The 23,023-nt window shown below is 36.5% G+C and overlaps 1 protein-coding gene across 1 annotated transcript; it reads left to right on the top strand.

The window, feature by feature from the left end:
• Positions 1 to 7,361: 7,361 nt before the first annotated feature.
• MEIOC (meiosis specific with coiled-coil domain) lies at positions 7,362 to 22,994 on the top strand. Its single transcript, XM_014480650.2, has 8 exons — positions 7,362 to 7,422; positions 7,954 to 8,108; positions 11,456 to 11,613; positions 13,559 to 13,663; positions 14,557 to 16,429; positions 16,918 to 17,052; positions 19,909 to 20,089; positions 20,572 to 22,994. Exons 1-8 carry the CDS (start codon positions 7,362 to 7,364, stop codon positions 20,799 to 20,801), a joined length of 2,898 nt encoding a protein of 965 aa, XP_014336136.1. The 3' UTR covers positions 20,802 to 22,994.
• The last annotated feature ends 29 nt before the right edge of the window (positions 22,995 to 23,023 follow it).

The following is a 23,023-nucleotide window of genomic DNA, read 5'->3' on the forward strand; positions in this document are numbered from 1 at the left end:
CTAGAGGCAGCTTGGGTACCACTCGCTCTGTGATTTGGACTTCTCACCCATACATTTGCTGCTGGAGAAGACTCTTGAGAGTCCCCTGGACTGCAAGGATATCAAACCAGTCAATTCTAAAGGAAATCAACCCTGAACACTCATTGGAAGGACTGAAGCTGAAGCTGAAGCGCCAATACTTTGGCCACCTGATGTGAAGAGCCAACTTATTGGAAAATACCCTGATGTTGGGAAAGTTTGAAGGCAGGAGTGGAAGGGGAAGACAGAGGATGAGATGGTTGGTTGACATCACCAACTCAATGGACATGAATTTGTGCAGGCTCCTGGAGTTGGTGATGGACAGGGAAGCCTGGTGTGCTGCAGTCCATGGGGTGGCAAAAAGTTGGACACGACTGAGTGACTGAACAACCTGTACATTTGAGGATTTAGTGAAATGATCTTCAAGGGCCCTTACAGATCTAAAATTCTGTGATTCTATGGTTCTAGTAACTTGAATTGTTCCATATTCTAATTTTATGAAAAATAAAAATTGTTAACCAAGCTTTCAAGTAGTAATTTTAATTATATATTCTTAACTCTCCCCAGTCTTATCTATAACTCCAGTGTTGTACAATGATTATAAGAATTTGGAATCTATTCTGAAGGCATTATAAGAGGGCAAACCAAAACCTAATTTTATGGTTATCGTAATTCCATTGTTGGGCATTCTAATTGCATAAATATTTGCTAATGCATAAATGGTATATAACTATTTCCATTTAACTACCATATGGAAAATTAGTGTAATACTCCATTACCTACTCACTCTGATTAAATGAATCTCTCCTGGGGAATTCAACAAGTTTTTATTTCTGGCAGTTCATTAACATTACTCAATCTTTGAATGACAAGGACAGAGATTATTGTTTCTAGGTTAAAGAGGGGGATGTGGAGTCAGGATAACTCAAGAGTTGGAAGGAAGTTTAAAGGTTATCTAACTAGATCCTTTATTTTATAGATGAGAAAAGTGAAACCAAGAAAAGGTAAAAGCCAGAAATTTGGTGATCATCTTGGACAAGAGCTGGAATAAAACACTAGACTAGGAACTTCTCTGGTGATCTGGTAGTTAAGAATCCACTTTGCCATGCAGGGGATGTGGGTTCCATCCTTTGTCAGGAAACTAACATCCCACATATTGTGGAGCAACTAAGTCCAAGCGCCACAACTAAAGAATCCATGCACCACAACGAAAGATCCCAAGTCCCACACCTAAGACCAGACACAGCCAGATAAATAATAAATAAATAGATAAAATCAAACACTAGACCACTTGATCCCCCAGCTTATTTTCCAACAGAAACCCTTGATAGATTTCCCTCTTCGTGCCCAATATTTAAGATGAGTTAGATAAGAAAAGCCAGGTTTTTTTTAGGGTTTATCTCATATGCTAATAAAGTAATGCTCAAAATTCTCCAAGCCAGGCTTCAGCAATACGTGAACCGTGAACTTCCAGATGTTCAAGCTAGTTTTAGAAAAGGCAGAGAAACCAGAGATCAAATTGCCAACATCTGCTGGATCATAGAGAAAGCAAGAGAGTTCCAGAAAAACATCTATTTCTGCTTTATTGACCATGCCAACACAATAAACTGTGGAAAATTCTGAAAGAGATGGGAATACCAGACCACCTGACCTGCCTCTTGAGAAACCTGTATACAGGTCAGGAAGCAACAGTTAGAACTGGACGTGGAACAACAGACTGGTTCCAAATAGGAAAAGGAGTACGTCAAGGCTGTATATCGTCACCCTGCTTATTTAACTTATATGCAGTGTACATCATGAGAAATGCTGGGCTGGAAGAAGCACAAGCTGGAATCAAGATTGCCGGGAGAAATATCAATAACCACAGATATGCAGATGACACCACCCTGATGGCAGAAAGTGAAGAACTAAAGAGCATCTTGAGGAAAGTGAAAGAGGAGAGTGAAAAAGTTGGCTAAGATCATGGCATCCGGTCCCATCACTTCATGGCAAATAGATGGGGAAACAGTGGAAACAGTGGCTGATTTTATTTTTCTGGGCTCCAAAATCACTGCAGATGGTGACTGCAGCCATGAAATTAAAAGACGCTTGCTTGCTCCTTGGAAGGAAAGCTATGACCAACCTCGATAGCATATTCAAAAGCAGAGACATTACTTTGCCAACAAAGGTTTGTCTAGTCAAGGCTATGGTTTTTCCAGTGGTCATGTATGGATGTGAGAGTTGGACTATAAAGAAAGCTGAGTGCAGAAGAATTGGTGCTTTTGAACTGTGGTGTTGGAGAAGACTCTTGAGAGTCCCTTGGACTGCAAGGAGATCCAACCAGTCCATCCTAAAGGAGATCAGTCCTGGGTGTTCATTGGAAGGACTGATGTTGAAGTTGAAACTCCAGTACTTTGGCCACCTGATGTGAACAGCTGACTCATTTGAAAAGACCCTGATGCTGGGAAAGATTGAGGGCAGGAGGAGAATGGGACAACAGAGGATGAGATGGTTGGATGGCATCACTGACACAATGGACATGGGTTTGGGTGGACTCCGGGAGTTGGTGATGGACAGGGAGGCCTGGCCTACTTCGGTTCATGCGGTCACAAAGAGTCAGACACAACTGAGTGACTGAACTGAACTGAACTGAATATGGGAAATGATTCCTACCTCTTGTTATCCACATCCAAGGGCCTCAATTCAGCTCAACTACAGAATCTAAGACACTTGTCTAGAAGAGAGAGTTCTTTTTTTTTTTCCTTAAAATATTTTTTTAGATGTGGACCATTTTTTTAAAAGTCTTTATTAAATTTATTATGATATTGCTTCTGATTTATATTTTGTTTTTTTTTTTCCCCAAGGCACATGGAATCTTAGCTCCTTGACCAGGGATAAAACTGCATTCCCTGCACTGGAAGGCAAAGTCTTAATCATTGAACCACCACAGAAGTCCTGAGAGAGTTCTTAAGTGAACAAAGGATACAAGACCCCATCTTAACTTTGACAATGACCTGTGGTTGAAATGGGGAGCAATACCTCTCAGTGAGGCCCCTTTTAGTCATTGATATTCACTTCATTACAATGTCCAGGGAGCTTGCTTACAAACTAGCTCATATTGGAAAGTTAAACAGTTGTAGGTGTAATCTGTAGAGCAAAGAAAAAAGGAATGAAGGACGAGTGAGAGAGAGAGACATACACAGAAAGAGGGAGATACATGGCATTATACATTTGTCAAAACCCATAGGATGCACAACACCAAGGATGAACCCTCATGTAAACTGTGGACTTTGGTTGACAATGATGTGTCCAGTGTAGGCTCATTGATTGTAACAAATGTTCCACTTTGGTATGGATGCTGATAGGGAGAACATTGTGCATGTATGGGGGCAGGGGATATTTGGGAACTCTCTATACTTCACATGCAATTTTGCTGTGAACCTCAAACAGTTTTCTATTTTTATTATTATTATTATTATTTTTTCAAACAGTTTTTTAAAAAATAATGTCTAGGACCTCCCTGGTGGTCCAGTGGTTAAGAATCTGCCTGTCAGTGCAGGGGGCACAGGTTTGATCTCCAGTCCCAGAAGATCCCACATGCAGCAGGGCAACTAAGCCCAGGCACCACAGCTACTGAATTCAAGGGCCCTAGAGCAACAAGAGAAGCTTCCATGAGAAGCCAGAGTACTGCAAAACTAGAGAATGCCCCCCACTTGCCGCACATAGAGAAAAGCCTGTGTGCAGCAATGAAAACCCAGCACAGCCAATAAATAAATAAATAAAACTTTAAAAAATAACGTCTACATTTAATGTCTATTAAAAAGAGAGAGGAAGAGAGAGAATCAAATCATCAAGCCAGACAAGCAGTGGGACTCCAGATCAGAGGTAAAATCCTTGAAACAGAGGTAGAGCCTTACAAGTGGGGAACCTCCCTTACTCTGCCCTCCAAAGCAGGAGTCAAGGAAGTAGCTTTTCTAGGTTTTAATTTTGTAGGTGCCCTAGGAAAGGACAGGCTGGAGAACTGTACCTACTTAGGGATCAGTTCAGAACCTGAGCAGAATTTAAAAGCTTTTGCAATAAAACAACTATTGAATATTTCCAGGCTCTGACAGATTTTGATAAGGACCCTCAACTTCGTTATTTAATACAATGGTTCGCAAAACATCCAGCTTTCAGGTTGACCTGTCAGTAAGTATATCCTCTCATGGTATTTTAGACTACACAAATAGAAAGCAAGACAGATAAAATAATATAGGAAATTCAGCTCCTGAAAAATTGCAACAAGGAGGTGGGCTGTGTGTTTTCAGGAATATTCTATATATTCAGAATCTATTTCCCACCTCAACGGTACATAATCATCCAATTTGAAAACCACGTCTTTCAGGAATGTTCTTTAATTTTTTACCTTTTGGAAGGAAGCTTGCTGGCAGCAGTATACCACAACACAAAGCTTTAATGGATCTTTAAATGCCCAGATTAAGAGAGAATGACCTGGAACCCTATCTAACTGAAAGGGAAAAGGCAGAAACAACGAATCTTTTTAAAGTTCTCAAACTCTGTGGTCTAAATTAAAACTGCGGATCTCAATTAAAAAAAGAAAAAGAAGCAGCTGTTTTCCAGTCCTTTGGTGTCAAGAGATCCTTCATTCTGTATCTGGGGATTCCTCAAATTTGGGATTTTCCATGTTCCAGAAAAACATCTACATCTGCTGTATTGACTACACCAAAGCCTTTGACTGTGTGGACCACAACAAACTGTGAAAGCAGAGAAGTCATAAAACAATTATTTGAGTATTTCTAACTTCTTACTGTAGTCTGAGGTTTATATCTATCTTTAGGCAGTTGTGAAAACAATCCCATCTACCTCTCAACATACCCATTCAGAATGAGATCTTCCAAAAAAGAAATGCAAGAGATGAAAGAAAGAACTAATTATACTAAATACTTGTTTTTGTTCCATAACCAAAATGATCCCTTTTCTAATGTATTCACTTGAGTTCAATGGAGTGTTCCATTTTCCTGTAACCTTCATTTCCAAAATAAACCATATCAATACTAAACAAGACAATACAATCTCAAAAAAATGAACAAAGGATTTAAATAAATATTTTTTCCAAAGAATATACACAAATGGTCAATAAGCACATGAAAAGATGCTTAACATTATTAGTCATAAGGGAAATGAAAATCAAAACCACAGTGATATACCATATCACAACTTCTTGAAAGGCTATTTAAAAAAAAAAGGAAAGAAAAATAACAACTGTTGGCAAGGATGTGAATAAACTGGAACCCTGGTGTATTGCCATGGGGATGCAAAATGGTGCAGCTTCAGTGGGATAGTTTGGTGTAGAAAATGTTGAACAGAATTACTATATGACAGCAATTCCACTCTTAAACATATATCCAAAAGAATTGAAAAGGGAAATCAAATAGACATTTGTACACTAATGCTCATTACACCATTCTTCATTACAAAGAAAAGGTGAATACAAGCCAAGTGTCCATCAACTGATTAATATTATTCAGCCATAAAATGAAGTTCTGACATGCACAACATGAATCTTGACATTATGCTAATGAACGAGTCACGAAAGGACCAATATTGTATGATTCCACTTATATGAAGTACCTAGAATAGGTGAGTTCACAGTAACATGAAGTAGAATAGAGGTTCCCAGAGAGTGGAAGGAAGGGGAAATGGGAGTTATTTCTTTTATTGGGTACAAAATTTCTGTTTGGGATAATGAAATATTTCTAGATATGGATAGTGGTGATGGTTGCATAATACTTGAGTATAATGTCATTGAATTATACATTGGAAGATGCTTAAAATGGCAAATCTTATGTATATCTTATTACAATAAAAAGATACATAAGAGGATTCATAGTTTTGCAAAATCATTCTGGGTGTTATGGGAGAGAGACAAAATACTATGCTCTAAGTGTAAGGAGGGAGTAAACTCCAGGTTAGCAACTTTCAGGGTGAGGTGAAGTGAAGTGAAGTTGCTCAATCGTGTCCGACTCTTTGCGACCCCATGGACTGTAGCCTAATCAGGCTCCTCCGTCCATGGGATTTTCCAGGCGAGAGTACTGGAGTGGATTACCATTTCTTTCTCCAGGGGATCTTCCCGACCCAGGAATCGAACCCGTGTCTCCCACATTGCAGTGTGAGGTAGGGAAATAAATATAATGAATTGGTACAGCCAGGTCAACTAACAAGCTTTCTTAACTCAAAGCTGAGTTGGGATCCAAAATAAGCATCAGAGCAATATAGGCCAAAAAGATATGTCCCCCTATCCTATTTCCATTTATGCTTGAGTAAAAAAACACCTCCCACTTTATTGCTTCTCAAATTTTGATTTTAAATATACATGCCCTAAAGGTGGTAACTGTGCTTACTTTGATCGTCTTCAATATTTCAATGCACACAAAATTGTTTAGCATTTTCTGGGGACAAAATCTTGAGATATCACATCCTCGAATGGGACCATCTATGTGAATGGCCTATTTGGTATAGGTCAGAGTGAAATTTGTTCAGGGGTTCCATAAGAACCAAAATGCCTTCAACCCCACCGAAGCGTGAGGCCTAGGACCGAGAACAGCTCTCTTTCTTCTCGGAAGAGACTTTCCCAACAACCCCCAACTCCTTAACGGGTTCCTCACGCTCCGTAAGCGAGCCCAAGTCTATCATTCTCTGAGGCAGCTCCAAAGGATTCTGGGAGTTAGGGGCAGGACCAGGGGCAAAATGAAATGTTTGGAACAAGATGAACAGCCGGTAAATTTAGGATTATCTGCCGGTTGCTGAGCGACTTCTCAAATCTTCCTGACCACTTCCATCTCTTCTCCCACCTGGTAGGCCCGAGCTCCTAATCCTCCTTCCACGCCCCGCCCCTCAGCTGCTCTACTAGCCAATCATCAGGCGGGTGCTTGCCGGACTGGGCCAATCCCGAACACGTTCACTTTGAGCGGGAAAGGCTCAGAAACGCAGAGAGAGCGAGGTCGCCTTAACGGCTGGTTCTTGGCCTTGTCTCTAGTGGGTAACAGGCCTCGGAGGCCGCCGCCCATTGGCCGGGCAGCGGGCCAATGAGGGGTGCGAAGCTGGAGACAGGCCTCCCAGGAGGGGGCGTGGCGGGCCCGTGCCGGGTCGCGTGCGGGGTCGCGAGCCCCTGGTGGGCAATGTAACGGCCTCTCCCCAGCCTCTCCCTCCTGGCTCCTGAATCCGCACCCACAGACCGGCTCCAGGCAGCGCCCGGGGCGGAGGCGGCAGTGGCGGGGTGCGGGTTGAGGGAGCTGGGCCTCGACGCCCCCCCTCATCCCCGTACCCCAGGAGCTGTGCCTAGTCCAAGAGGGGCTGGGAGGCCCATGGAGGTGAGTTGCGGAGACCCCTGTCCGCCCTCTCACCCCCCGGGCCTGAGGGAGGGACTTGACTGGAGGGGACTGTCAGGGGTGTGGGTGGCGGCCGGGCTAGGAGGACGGCGACCGTGAAGAGAGACAGAATGGGCGCGTCCCCGGACGCGGGTCTCTGAAGCGGCCGGGCGGGAGAGGCCGGGTCGCCGGCAAGGAGCCCCGACGGGGCGACCGGGCTGCGCCGCGGGGGTGAGCCTGGGGCTCGGCGGCCGGTGTGGTGGGGGCCTGGGGACGCGCCGCGGGCTGACAGAACTGGCGGCGGGGCGGAGCAGGTGACTGGCTGCGACGCGCAGGCTGCCGCTGCCTCCCCAACGTCGGGCCGTGGCGGCGCTGAGGCGGAGGCCGGCAGGGAGGGCCCGTCGGGCGCACCTCGGGGTCCGGCCGGTAAAGGGAGAGGGAACCCCGGGGACGGAGGCGCGGGGTCCCCAAATGAGTGTTCTGGGAACGGATTCCGGGTGGAGCTAGGAGCACAGCCAACGTAGAACCGTAGAAGCCGTCGTCCGGCCATATCGGTCTGGCTCTGCCCTGCGTGACGTGTCTCCTGTTTCCTATCCCCGTTTCGTGCAGCCGAAAGTAGCGTTCCGTGGAGGTGCGAATCGCTGCTGGAACCTCAGTGCGGACGCCAGCAGTCGACTAACAGATGTCTTCAACAGCGTGGTGCTGACGGGCTCCCCTTCCTTCTATGATTGCTACAAATCCCAGGTCCGTTTCTCCACTCTGCCCTTTGTTAGAGGATTTATTCTCCTTCAAATCCGACCCTACGCCCAGCACCCAGCCCATTCACGTTGGCGTTTAAATTGCTCCACATTTAGGACCAGACAATATTTTAAATACAGAGTTTGTAGAATACAAACTGGTTTTGAAAGCAAGTTAAGGAATAAGATTTTTCATTGATTCTTGCTTTTGCTTTGTCCTCAGCGTGACATGATGCCAGAAATGTAAGAAAATCCGTATTTGCTTATACCGTAAGATAATTTTCCCTTCCGGCATTTATTGGAAGTCGGTGCAAACATACGTTTGATCATTTAAAAGGGAAATTTTTCTATACATTTTTATTCTCTGGCTCTTACAATGTCTTAGATGACGTGGTACCTTTTACCTCACCTAAAACATTTAGTTTGGTTAATCGTGTTAAATTAGCTTAGGATAATATGTCATTTTCATTTGAAATTATTTAACCAGCACAAGGCTGTTGATATTGTTATATTTTGAATTATAACAGTGTCCTGAAATAAATAATTTTATTTAATTCGCATGACAGCCTTGTATATAGTATTATACCCATTGTACAGATAGAGAAACTGAGGCCCAAAAAATTTGACTTGTGCTGTAAGTGACAAAACCCAAGTTGACTCCAGGTCTTTTCACTGCCAAGACCAGCATTCCACTGCTCTCTATAATGTTTGCTGCTGCTAAGTCACTTCAGTCGTATCCAACTCTGCTGCTGCTACTGCTGCTGCTGCTAAGTCGCTTCAGTCGTGTCGGACTCTGTGCGACCCCGTAGACGGCAGCCCACCAGGCTCCCCGGTCCCTGGGATTCTCCAGGCAAGAACACTGGAGTGGGTTGCCATTTCCTTCTCCCTATAGTGTTTACCTGACTACTAAAATTTACTTGGATTTAATTTCAGTTGATTAAGCATAGCAAGAATAAAGTGAGACATTTTGCAATTATCTAGACTAATTAGTGTACCAACCCTAAGCATTCACATATTTAACTTCCAGAAATGTTTTGACTGAAAAGAATCTAGATAGCCACCGCATTAGTTGCTTGTTTTATCCTAGAATATTAAATTTATATCAGTCTTTTAAAAGGATTTAATTTTTCTAATACTCAAATCTTTAAAATATAAAGTATACTTGAAATAAAAAGAAAAAAATATAAAGTATACTTGAAATAATACTTATATATTTTGTTTCAAATACTGTTTACCTCATTTGATATTATATAATCTGAAAATGCTCATTTTGTTTAAGCAACTCTTTCAAAACGAACAATTATTTGTATCACTTTGGATACTTCACACATAAAAGAGAGTTAGGTTGGGCCTGTCATATAAACTTAAGAACTAAAGGAATAAAATTATGAAAGGTTCTAACCATAACAGCCTTTGTAAAAGTTACTGCTAACTAACAGAAATTTTGGAAAGACATTTTTTAGTGGCACTTTGAGCAAAATCTCTTGTGTGCCTCAATTTCTTCAACTTCAGAATAGTCAACAAAACAATAAACTATAAACAAGAAAATTTAGGTTTCAAATAGTATTCATAACTATAATTTAACCAAATGGCTATAAAATGTTTGAGATTTGTGAAGATTTGTGATTAGATGATATTAATTTTCATATATTATTGGTATAAACTCAGTGAATGTTTAAAATGTTATTTTTCAGTTATCATGTCCATGAACGAAAATTTAGAGTGTTTTGATCTAAACATGTTTTATCTCTTTTCACATCAATTTTGATTGAGAATAAAAGCAATTAGAAAATATTTTTAACCAGGATTATATACCTTCTATATTTATAAGAAAATACCCTTTCTACTCTGTTTATGTCTGGATATTTATAGCTATTACATCTCAGGTTTTAGTAGCTCCTTATTTGGAGAGTTAAAAATTGTGAATCTATGTATTCAGACTATTTTAAGTATTTAAAATTTGAGGTGCAGTATTTTCATTGTACTTCATTCCCTTTTTTGGAAGGAGACAGAACTTCAAATAATTCATTAAAATCTTAAAACTCAAACCTTTTACCTTATTTACTCAAAATTCATTATAAAAAAAATGAACTCGTTTTTTCTTATAATATCTTTAAATTTCTTAAGATAAAACATGTTATGTATTGTCTCACTTTTATACTTCCTCTTGGAAATAAACTAAGCTGAAAATTAAAGATACTGTTTTAAAAGGCCCTAGTGTAGGAGTGGAGAAGGCAGTGGCAACCCATGATGTTTATGAGATTTATCCACATTGTTGTTTTGCCAGTAGTTTATACCTTTTTATTGCTGCGTATGATCCCACTGTTGGAATATATGACAATTTGGCCACCTGTTGATGGACATTTTCGTTGTTTCCAGGTTTGGACAGAGAAGGCAATAGCACCCCACTCCAGTACTCTTGCCTGGAAAATCCCATGGAAGGAGGAGCCTGGTGGGCTGTAGTTCATGGGGTTGCTAAGAGTCGTACACGACTGAGCAACTTCACTTTCACCTTTCACTTTCATGCATTGGAGAAGGAAATGGCAACCCACTCCAGTGTTGTTGCCTGGAGAATCCCAGGGATGGGGGAGCCTCGTGGGCTGCCGTTTATGGGGTCGCACAGAGTTGGACACGACTGAAGCGACTTAGCAGCAGCAGCAAGCAGTGTAGGAGTAAGACGGCCTTGAGTTTGGGTTTTAGTTTTGTCATCTCTTAGCTCAATAATTTGTAGCCTCATTTTTAAACCCATTATAAAACACCCATTTCCTCATTTTTAAAATACAGAGAATATCCATGTCATAAGGTGACTGAATACAGTGTGTGGAATTTCTTTGAAAATTTGATGTAAATGTACATTTACTTGTTTTTTACAGATTGGGGGCATTAAGACTGAATTTTGTAAATGATTTATAAAAATTAATACTAAAAATAACACAGCTGTGGTCCATATAGTGCTCATCTGTTCAAAAAATTAAAACAGCAATAATTGTAGGTGTTCGTGTCCTATCTCAGGGATAAGCAACAGCTATTGGACAGGGGCAAATCTGCTGAGTGGCTGTAAAACAGAATTTTATTGGAATAGCCACAGCCTCTAATTTACACATTGTCTATAGTTGCTTTGGTGCTAGGAGTTTCAACAGAGACCTTAACACAGCAAACCATAAAATATTTATTATCTGACCCTTTACAGAAAACAATTGCCATCTCCTACTGTTAAAGTAAGCTTAAGTGGCTAAGTCTAGATTTGTCTCCCAACTTTTACACATGTGTTATTTCCTCAAATTTCTTATTATTTCACTAATATTCTGTAGTTTTGATTGTATCTGATATACAAACATGTCTTTAAAATTTCAGAATGAAGATAGTGTTGACCTAAGGCAGACCTATGCTCCACTTTCTTCATCAACGGAATATGCAAGTTCTGTAGATTCTTCACTTTTCTATGCACCATGGTCTACATATGGAGATGATATTAAACAGCCCTCTAATTCTCAGATCAATGTAAAGAACAGGTAAATTAATACCTTAGATTTCTCAGGCTAAACAAAGTGTTCTTAAGTTTGATTACATGGGAACCTAGTTGTTTTAGCTCTTTGTTCCCTATATCAGTATTTTTATGACATTGCAATTTTATTTATCAAACTTCTAGGAAATAAAGTTATGTGTCTATAATTTTTTTCTTGCCACTTTCTTTCATTAATTAGAGGCAACTCTGAGTACATCTTAAGTTCCTCTTTCTAAAGATAGCATATAAATGAGTTACAATTTTTCAATCTATTTTTTAATCCAGTTCTAAATTTTTAGTAATTCTTCCCTTTACAAGTATACAACAAACAGGATTTTATCAAATGTAAGATACTTATTTTCTATTCAGTTCCACTAATAATGGGGGCTAACTATGTCAGATTCTCTCCTATTGGGGATATTAGAATTAACATGGCAAATATTATCCTTGCCTTTATAGATCTTACAGTAATGGTGATGATTATAACTTGCCAGGCACTGCAAATGCCTGGTGTACTGCAAGGTAAGGTCTAAAGGAAGAAGTATAAAATATGGGAGCTTATTGCAAAGAGAAGCTTAAGGGAGTGACACTACCTTTATGTTAATTATAATGAGGGAGCAGTTAAAAGAGGCTGATGTGTCTTTAGTTTACCAGGAAATAATTATTTTTAAAATCTACTAATTAAATAATTGTTAAAAATTTAGAAATTAGTTTTAAGTTCTCTAAAGTAGATTTTATTAGGTAGACTATATAATATATAACTCTACACAAAAAATATTTTTTTAGTTAATACATGTTCATTGAAAAACTTCAGACTTTATAGAAATATGTAAAGGCAAGCAGAAGTTTACCTTTACCCTGCCTTTCCACCTCCCAGTAACAACTATTAACAGTTTGGTATATATTACATTGAATATTTTTCTAGATATATACCAACATACTATTATACAAAAATTTTATATCAAATCTTTTTGAAATAAGTATTAGACTTGTAGGTAGACCATTTATTCAACAAGCATGGCAAATGATAAACCTTTGCAAAATTCAAGTTTTTTAATATCATGATCATTTATTCAGTTTTATGATTACTAATACCTACCTTTCCTATGTTATGAAGATCAATGAAATATTTGAATGTTATGCAAGTATAAGGTATTTTCATTTCTAAAATGTCCTAACACTATGAAATGTTAGACCTAAAATATTAAAAAACAAGAAGTTACAATTTAAAAACAACATATTACTTCTAGGAACAAATTACCCAAAATCCATAAGAGGTAAAAAGGGTCCAGTATATTCCATCTCATTGTTGTTTTTTACATTTTGTATTGTTTAGATAGTGTTGGTCACTAGGTAGGATTTCATCCACATGGAGAACCAGTCACTTCTTTGGCACAGATTTAGGGATAGCCCCCAAATCTTTTACATTTAAGGGACAACTGCTACATTCTTGTGATATTTAGAATGACCATATCACTGTACTTTTTAATCCAACTTTTAGTATAAGAGTCACAAAAAGAGAGTAACAGGTTCATATGGTTTTCACATCACAGATGAAAAAACTTAGCAAGTGTGATGTAATGATGTATAATAGGACTAGACATGCTTTCAGAAGTTGCCATGGTACCAATCATGTCTATAACATCATAGATTAGAGATTTATATCTTGGGCATCTAAAATGAATAGCATGTGCTTTGGAGAAATAAGAGGTAAGCATTCATTGAGAACTAGACATAAGATTTTGAATGAAGGAGAAATACTTATGTAGGATAAATACTATGCCAAAGTGGAAAATATTCTTGAGTTCCTATTCCCTCTTTAGTTGAAATGAAGATATAGAGTTAATCCAAATATTTTATAGAAAAATAAGTCAGAATAAGTCTGAAAAAAGAAATATATTATGTTTCAATATGAACAAAAGAATTTACATGTGGTATTCGTTTATTTTTAGGATTCAAACAGAAAGAAATGACTATGGTAGTGAAACAGACTTATATGGACTTGTGTCTAACATTTTGGAAGAACAAGATAAATCACAGCCATACTTTGCTGAGGGGTTAGTATATTACATAACCTATATAGTATGTAATAAACTTTTAAATTCCCAGGTACTAGATCGTTAACTTTTATTTTTACTTAATAGAAGATCATCTGACATTCGACATCGTAATTCAGATATTTGTTTCTAGGAGCCTAGATTTTCCTGAGGTGCTTGCCATACAATTGAAAGTTTAATTTGCTATTAAGAACTTTCATTTGAAAAATCATTCTTCCATAATTCAAAGCTGTTTTCCTTGAGTTCATGAGCTAAAATTTGGCTTAAAGAGTATAAATTCCAACGACTTTTATACTTATACCTCCAAAAATAAAACTATCATTGCTTCTGAGTAGAAATATGTATGGATTTTATTCATATAGTAAAAACTTTTAAAGTATGCATTAATTGTTTTACTTGGGTGTAGAAGCCATATTATCCAGATTCCCTATTTCATAAATAGGGAAATATGTAGCATACATCTAACCAATGAAAATGTTTTCATTTCAATGAGAGTACATCTTTTTTAATTAAAAAAATTGTGGTCAACAGCACTTTTGTATTGATCTTATATAATAATGTAAGAAAAACTTTATCTGGTTTCTACTTACTGTATGTAAACAGTTCATGTAAGACCACGCAATCACCAGCCTCAGGCTTTAGTTTATGTCTCCTCGAAAAGTATACTGAAGACATATTAAGACTAAAATGCATATTTATGCAGCATATAGCACATTTTAAGTGGCAGAAAGTTATTTGGATGTAATGGCAGCTTATAAGGCAAAGTTGGAAAGGATTAGAGAATGGTGAAATGGGGCAATATAAATGTTTTGAAAGCCTTTCCTCCCTTCTCCACTAAGAAAATAAAGACTTTAAAAATCTAAATTGTAATTAAATATATTTGCTTGTTCTAGGACCTGTTCCTCCAATTTAAAGTCAGTTTGGCCAATGAACACAAGCAGATTTGCAGATCACCATGACCTCTTAACAGAAACCAAAAGGCCAGTAGATACAGCCATCTCTCAGCAAGCTTTTTATACTGGTGAATCTGTGTCAGCAGTGGAAAAGCAGTACCTACATAACAGTAATCTCATACCACAACAAAAAATAGATGAACTTTATCATGGATTTACTGGTTTAGACCTTGAAGAACAATGGATGTACCCCTCACGAAATGATCATTCTAACTGTTACAATATTCAGCCAAATGATACAGCTAAGACAGCATTTCAAGAATATCCATTTATCAAAAATTGTTTTACACCACAAACTGGTCTGTCTGACATCATGAAAGAATCAGGAGTTGACACTTACTCTTACGGAAGAGAGAAAATATGTGCTAAAGGTCTTGAGGCACCATTACAGCAAAAGAGGGCAGAGATATTTCTTTCCCAATTTAATAGGTACAGTGAAAATCCAGATTATTGTAGATACCCAGAATATGCTCATCCTAATAAGGCTAAGCTGAATAAGTGTTCGAATTTTAGTGTCCAAGATAGTAAAAAATTAGCTAGTGCCACACCTGAAACACCAACTGTAGAAGCAGACACCTACACAAAGTTATTTCAAGTAAAACCAGCAAATCAGAAAAAAATGGAGGAGACAATACCTGACCAGCAGAATTTCACATTTCCAAAAACTACACCACATCTGACAGAAAAACAGTTTGGAAAGGAAGCAGCATTTACTGCTGATTTTGGCTTAAAATCAGAATATGGACTAAAACCTCATACGACTTGTTCAGCTAATAATGATTTTGCTAATGTCACAGAAAAACAACAGTTTACAAAACCTGACCCCCCAAATTCTGAGTATTTTAAATCAGTGAATTTACTAGCAAATTCAGCAACATCTTCAGGAGGTATCAACTTAAACAGACCAACATGGATGAATGTCCAAACAAAAAATAACACTCCTATTTTTTATCGAAATCAAGGTAACTTGATGAAATTAAATTCTCATTTAAGTGCAGCTTCAAAAGGTTCTAACCATTCTTCAGATTTCCCCCAACTATCATCTACAAATTTAACCCCAAATAGCAATTTATTTCAGAAGTATTGCCAAGAAAACCCTTCAGCATTTTCTAGTTTTGATTTTGGTTACAGTGGTGCAGAAAGAATCCAATCTATCAATCACATGGAAGGACTGACAAAGACTGGAGAAGAAAATCTCTTTGAATCTGTTACCGATAAAAAAATAAAGCAGCCAAATGGATTTTGTGATAACTATTCAGCTCAACAGTATGGGATCATTGAAAGTGTAAACAAACATAATTTTCAAGCTAAGCCCCAAAGTGGACATTATGATCCTGAGGAAGGGCCAAAGCATTTAGATGGCTTATCTCAAAATACATATCAAGATCTGTTGGAGTCACAGGGTCATTTTAATAGCCACAGACAGGGAAGTGGAGACAACAATATTAATAGCCGTGTGAATCGCACACAGGCATCATGCTTTTCAAATAATTATATGATGGGAGATTTAAGGCATAATCAGAGTTTTCAACAACTTGGTTCAAGTGGGTTTCCACTAAGATCCACTCATCCATTTGGCCATTCAGTTGTTCCACTGTTGGATTCGTATGATTTGTTTTCTTATGATGACTTAAGCCATTTATACCCATATTTTAATGATATGATGTACGGTGATAATTCCTTTTCTGGTTTCGTGCCAACTTTTGGATTTCAAAGACCAATTAAAACCCGCAGTGGACCAGCCAGTGAACTTCATATTCGTCTAGAAGAGTGCTATGAACAATGGAGAGCATTAGAAAAGGAGAGAAAAAAGGTAATACCAAACTATCCATTTAGGCATAACTTAATATATCCCCTTTGCCTATTTTCATTTTGTTTACCCTAGTGTAGTTTAAGAAAGAGTACTTTTAAGTTGAATTCTTCTATAATGTATAGTATTTGTTAAGTCCATGACTATACAGAATTAATTAGGTGACTTAAGAGACTAAAAATGCTTGGGGCTTAAAAAATTTTTTAAGTTTATTTTGCCTGTTAGGTAGACTTTTTCCTTAATGGGTTGAAAGTTTATTTATTTGAATTTTCTAAGTATTAAACTATTGGAGTGTTCAGGTATTTTATGCAGTAAGTGTGACAGAAAAGTACATGGTACTATGGTTTGTATTTTTTGCCTTTTGATTCCAAAACAATTTTTATCTAAAGGAGTAATTTTCGATTTTCTTTTTAGGTCTATGAGAAATATTATTCATGATTGAATCATATTTAGAAAATTTAGTATCTAAAAGTTACGTATTTTTTTTACAGACTGAATTGGCCCTTGCAAAGAATTATCCAGGGAAAAAAGTATCCAGTACTAATAATACTCCAATTCCACGGCTGACTTCCAATCCATCTAGAGTTGATCGGTTAATTGTGGATGAACTTCGAGAACAAGCCAGAGTAAGCTGTGAAAATATCTAATAGCAGATTTTTTTAACTGGTTGATAAAATTTTTAAATGCCTCAGCAAGTTAGAGTTCTGAAGGATTCTTAAATCACATTTATGTGTAACTCTCTGAAATGTATTCTTTCCCAAGTTTGGACTTAGAACTATTAGTTATTTAGGAAAGGGAAAATAGCCCCACTTAGTCATTAAAATATTAAGTTTAGTAATCTTAAGAGATTCCTCTTCAAGAAATCCAGATTAGCAATGGAACTAATCCACAAAAGAAAGAAAAAATTTTAAAGTAAAACCATTTAAAATATTATTTATAGGGAAAGTCCCATTTCTTAATCACAAACATTTGTTTTCTAGCTTCACAAAAAAGCTTTGCTTATATTATACAAGGTAGTAAATTAATAGGAAATTACCTTATTTCGTTTTCTGGACCCTGTTCTCTTGAGTTATTTAACAAACATTAAGTATATCTAGCAATGTATTAATTACTAATAAACTGAAGTATGTAGGTATATGCATAATTTTATAAAATAGCCTTATTTTGGAAAAGTAGTATATCACTTCAGATCAAATGTAAAGAATCTTGATGTTAATTAAAAATTATTTTCCTATTATCTCCTTTGTAATTTCAGAATTTTCCAAGCAACTGTAATAGAATAGGGTAGTTTTTTCTTTCTGACCTTCCTCTTTTAAAAACTTCTGTTTCCTGGGACTTCCCTGTGGTCCAGTGGCTAAGACTCCATGTTCCCAATGTAGGGGCTCCTGGTTCCATCCCTGGTCAGGGAACTAGGAACTAGATCCCACATGCTGCAACTAAGAGTTCTTATGCTGCTATGTAGATTCACTATGCCAAGTGCTGCAACTATGACCTGGTGCAGCCAAATAAATAAAATAATTTTTTAAAACTTCTGTTTTCCAAATAAAATTTGATAATGATTCCTAGGAAAAGGCATGCAGTGAAACAGATTGCATCTATGATTGAATAAAAGCCATTTAAGGAATTATAAAAAATCAGCACAACAGAGTCTTATTTTATTGATCATTAGTTTCTTACCTATACCATGCTGTCTTTAAAATACAGATATGAAATACTTTAATGGAAAAATATTGATTTTTACTTAGCTTTCAGCCTTGATCAGTTGTAATTTTTAATCAAATTCATAAATTTGTACAATGGAATTTATCAGTGGTGTGGTCAGATATAGCCAAATGTTATAAAAACTTAAGTCTTTTTTTTTTTAAACTTCCAAGTTAAAATTTTTCTCAGTAATGCATTTCTAGGCAATAAATCAAAGAATTGCTAATGTGAGTATTAAGAAATGTACTTAATACTTTCCAGCCTTACATAGGCTTCACCTTAGTTTAGCATATTTATAGCTGTTAAAATAATTTTGTTTCTGTTTAGCAACATTAGACTAATAATATACAAAGGGCAAAAATATTTTTATGTGTACTACTTCTAGTTTGCTGGTTTTATAGAATTCTGAAAAAATCTTTTAAAAGTTTATTAAAAATCACTTGTATAAATTTTTTCTTTACACTTACTCAAAATGACTATCTTATTTTAAAAATATATAATTTGTAGTTCACTGGAAGTTTTACTATGGTATTTTTTCCTTGTGTTGTCTTATTTTCTCCCTCAAGAATCTGGCTGGTTGTACAGTTGGGAGGAAAATATTTAATACCTGTACACTTGTGTTTTCTCCATGGGCTTGAACTGGCATGGACTTACACCAAAGAAATTTGGTAGGAGTGTAAGGTTAGAGGCATTCATTCAGGTGCTTATTAATTGAGAGGTATTTTTCTGTTCTTCCCAGTCACTGAATTATATGAGTTTTAAATCATTTGGCTCCCAAAGGCAGTTACTGTATTTATTAGATGTTCAAATCCTAGCTACTCGAAAGTTCTCCTTCCTTACTCCTTCCAAGTTTAGAATTTGAAACTTTAGGCATATACAATATGAAACATACTCCCCTTACTATATATCTAAGATATATAGTGTTCTTTTTTAGGCTTAATTAACCAGAAGATTCTTCTACCACCAGAAGATTAAGATCTCCTAATTTTCCCTAGCAATTTTGACACTTAATAGTATTTATTTTGTTACTTCAGCATAAACTTAAGTCAGTATTTTCTGGATTATGGACTCCTTAAAACTAACACTAGCCAATATTATTTCTGACTTCCAAAAGGGAGAACATTGAAGGCCCAGAAAGGAATTGCTGAGGTCAAGATTAATCAGATCTAGAGACTGATTGACCCTTTTTAGCTCAATTTTTTTCTTTTAACTACAGTAACTCCTAATAATGCTCTCTTGGCAGGCTATTCTCTTATTTACCAAAAAGAATGCCAGATTTTATATTTGCACTTACTGTTAATAATATGGATATATTTAAATGTTTGACTTTTTCACTGTTGCTTATTCTCAGAAACTGACTTTTAAACTGTCTAGAATTAACATATGTACAAAAGACGGACTTTCCATCTTTGTTTCCCCCATCATGGTGTCAGGATATAGTAAGCTAGTGAAATGAAAGTTGCTCAGTCGCGTCCGACTCTTTGCAACCCTATGGACCATACAGTCCATGGGATTTTCCAAGCCAGAAGAGTGGGTTGGGTAGCCTTTCCCTTCTCCAGGGGATCTTCCCAACCCAGGGATGGAACAGGGGTCTCCTGCACATTGCAGGCAGATTGTTTACCAAATGATCTATGAGGGAAGCCTAAATATTTACTTATTACTGAATGAACATTATTCCTCTCATCTCTATTCTGCTTCATTGAAGATTTGTTTTAAATTAATGACAGGGCAATGTAGTTAAATTTTAAATGCCTCATCAAAATTTAAAATGTTTCTCTCAGGTTGTGACTCTACTGGGCAAAATGGAACGTCTTCGAAGCTCTCCCCTTCATGCCAATATCTCTACAGCTCTTGATAGACACTTGGAGTCCATTCACATTGTACAGTCACGTAGAAAGGATGAAATTGTTAATGCTTCAAATCGGCAAAGGCAAGGAGTTCCTAGATGCCAAGATGACAGAGGTACAAACATTAATGCATATCCTTTTGATAAGGCAGTTAATTTGAATGTTAATAAAATCAGATTCTGAAGTTAAAAAAGTTGGATTTCTAACACTTACACTTATCTAAAAAATAAATTATTAAATGGTGCCTACATAATTTACTCCAAAAGTGAAAGTGAAGTTATTATCTATTTTGCTAATTTTACCCATTTAATTGTAATAACTCTGTCAAAGTCTGTGTTCTACCCAAAGTATAGTCATGGTCATACAAGTCAGAAATAAAATACAAGCGTAACACTTTTTTTAACATTAGTATTTATATTTAAGGTATAACACTTTTAAATATTAAGTCAAGTACTTTGATTAGCTCAGTCAATAGCCATCTTTCTTTTATAAAAAATGATGTTTGATCATTTAGTAGCACAGACTGGGTTTTATAAAGAGTTAAGGAGTACTTAAATGATATTTAATTTGAACTGACCACAAATGTTTCTTTTGCAGATGTTTTTGCGCTTGCTTCAGCAATTAAAGAGATGTGTGTAGCTACTCGGAAAGCGCGTACTACCCTGTGGTGTGCACTGCAGATGACCTTGCCAAAAACAGCCAGTACAGCTGGCCAAACAGATGTAGAAAAGGCTTTACAAGATATAGTAAACTGTGAAGATAAAGTCCATGAAAGCCTAAATAGTAGCAATCCAGTGAACCAGAGAGGTGAAGCAAACAAACATTAAGGAAATGGCAGCAGAAAGAAGAATAAAAAGCTGATAAGTAAATGTATCAAGACATGCTAAAAAATTTTAATGAACTTGTCAAACTTGAAAATTTCATTACATTAATTGTCTTTCAGATTTAAAGTTAATAATACCTTAATGAAGTCTAACTTCTATTTAAAAATCTATTTGGAATGAATCAGATGTAGTTGAAAGTGAGTCAGACGTAAGTAAAGTTGACTATTCTAGGGCAACTAGAAATTCCCAGGTAGTCAAAGGTAACAAGTTTAAATTAAATTTTTCCTAACAGCTGAAATATTGCTGAAACTCATTCTGCAGTGCAGGGAAATGCAAATATGAAATTCTTCTAGAAGATAAGTTTCATTTAGGTCTGCCTTAGTAAGTATAATTCCAAATAATGAATCTTAAGTGACTGTAACACAAATATGGCTACAGTCTAGTAACCAAAACAAGTTTTGATTGTGATATAAGAATGTTTTCCTTACAAAACTGGATAATACCTAGGGAACAAAGGAAAGAGAGATGAACCCAATATTCATGTAAAAATTTAATATTTAAAATGCTACCATATTTATAAATTTGAAATCTTAGTGCCTAAGTATTTGGAGGGAAGTGCATCTGATTCTCCTAAATTAGTGATAAAAGTGCCAGTGTAAAAACCATGCAAGTTACTGAATATAAAACCTGTTCAAATCATTTGTGTATATTATTTAAATTTTAATTACACTATCAATTATTAAATATTTCCAGTTTTAAAGTATTTTAATTGAATCAAAAAACAAAACATTTCCTTTACCTGGATCTTTTAAACTTTTGATGCATCTAAAATAATGACTATTGTTTTAATACCCTTAGTTTGCTGCCTTTTTGAGGGTATCACGAAGTTCTAAAATGTATTTTTTTAAGGTTAATCTTTTACTAGTTTAGTTTGCAATTGGTTAGTGTATATTTTGTGTAGTTATGTTCATTAGTTTGCTTCTGAATTTTTTAAGAGCTCTTGAAAGCTTGGCTTTTTCTGTTTCTCATCACTTAATATCTTTGTATGGAACCCAAGTAATTTATTCAGTAATATGAAATGTTGGTATTATGTGACTCAGAAGATCTTGGGTTTTAACATTTCTAGCATGAGTTAAACTATAATATAATGTACTGATGAAATTTAATTGAACTACCCTAGACTAGAAACACTAATGTTTTAAATGTTGGTGTTTTTCTTAGTTTTAGAAATCCTGGTATTAAAAAAAAAAAAAGTGTAATCACACCACGTAAATTTTCTTTAGATGATGTGCAGAAGAAACTGATTGAGAATGCAGGAGTAACTGTAGGGAGAAACATTTTGATCACTGCAATGCCCTAAAACTACCCAAATGAATTACATTGAGGGTAGTCAAATAAAATAGATCATCCCACCACAGTCACTGCATAGAAAGTGGTTAAGTTTGATATAAGACATGTTGGATGTTATGGAAACAAATATTGTTCTGAATTTAGTCTCTCAAGAAAAGTAAATAAATTGCTTTGTTGAAAATAGCTTTTTTTTTTGAGTTTGTGTTAGTTTCTAACATTGAGTCACTCGTCAGAAAACCAATTAAATTTCATTTAACTGATAAGAACTGGTGCTAAGTTTTAAACTTCATTATTAACACATAAATAATGTTGGCAGATAATAAACCAACACCATTCTGATTTCCTTGGATTTAACCTGACCTTGTTCAAATATGAAATTTTTGTTCTGCCTTTGTGCTAATCCAGGAGAACCATAGTAAAACTTCTAGGGAAACTTTTACATACAGCGGTCAGAAATGAAACACTATTAACAAAAAACAAAAATTATTTCAAATTTTGTTAATCAAGTTACGCTGCAGATAACTCTCAAATTAGTTGGTTGTCCCTTTCTATTGAATACCCTCTAATGGATGGTTCTTATGTATTATACTTCTGAATTACAACTTATGAAAGTGTTATAAAAGTTATGACAAGATTTACAGTCTGATCAAACTGATGGTTCCATCATTTCTAATCCAAAAGAATTTGGAATACTCAGTTGTTGTTTTTTTTTAATAGAAAAAGCAGTTTTTTATAAAGGTGGTTGAAAATTAGGTACCTTGAATTATATCAATATCTTTCCCACTTGAATGGTACTGTAGGGTTATAGAAGGTTGGGGAATTAATGACTGAAATTCCAAATTTGGCCTAAAATGTCCATCATATAGTAGAAAACA

This window comes from Bos mutus, chromosome 19, assembly GCF_027580195.1.
Source record: "Bos mutus isolate GX-2022 chromosome 19, NWIPB_WYAK_1.1, whole genome shotgun sequence".
NCBI classification, from domain to species: domain Eukaryota; kingdom Metazoa; phylum Chordata; class Mammalia; order Artiodactyla; family Bovidae; genus Bos; species Bos mutus.

Excerpts from the sequence above, each read along its gene's own strand:
- MEIOC (XM_014480650.2), top strand. The coding sequence starts at position 7,362 with ATGGAGGTGAGTTGCGGAGACCCCTGTCCGCCCTCTCACCCCCCGGGC. Across the intron at positions 7,423-7,953 it reads CCCGGGCCTGAGGGAGGGAC|CCTATCCCCGTTTCGTGCAG; the intron begins TTGACTGGAGGG and ends TGTCTCCTGTTT. Across the intron at positions 11,614-13,558 it reads CAGATCAATGTAAAGAACAG|GATTCAAACAGAAAGAAATG; the intron begins GTAAATTAATAC and ends GTTTATTTTTAG.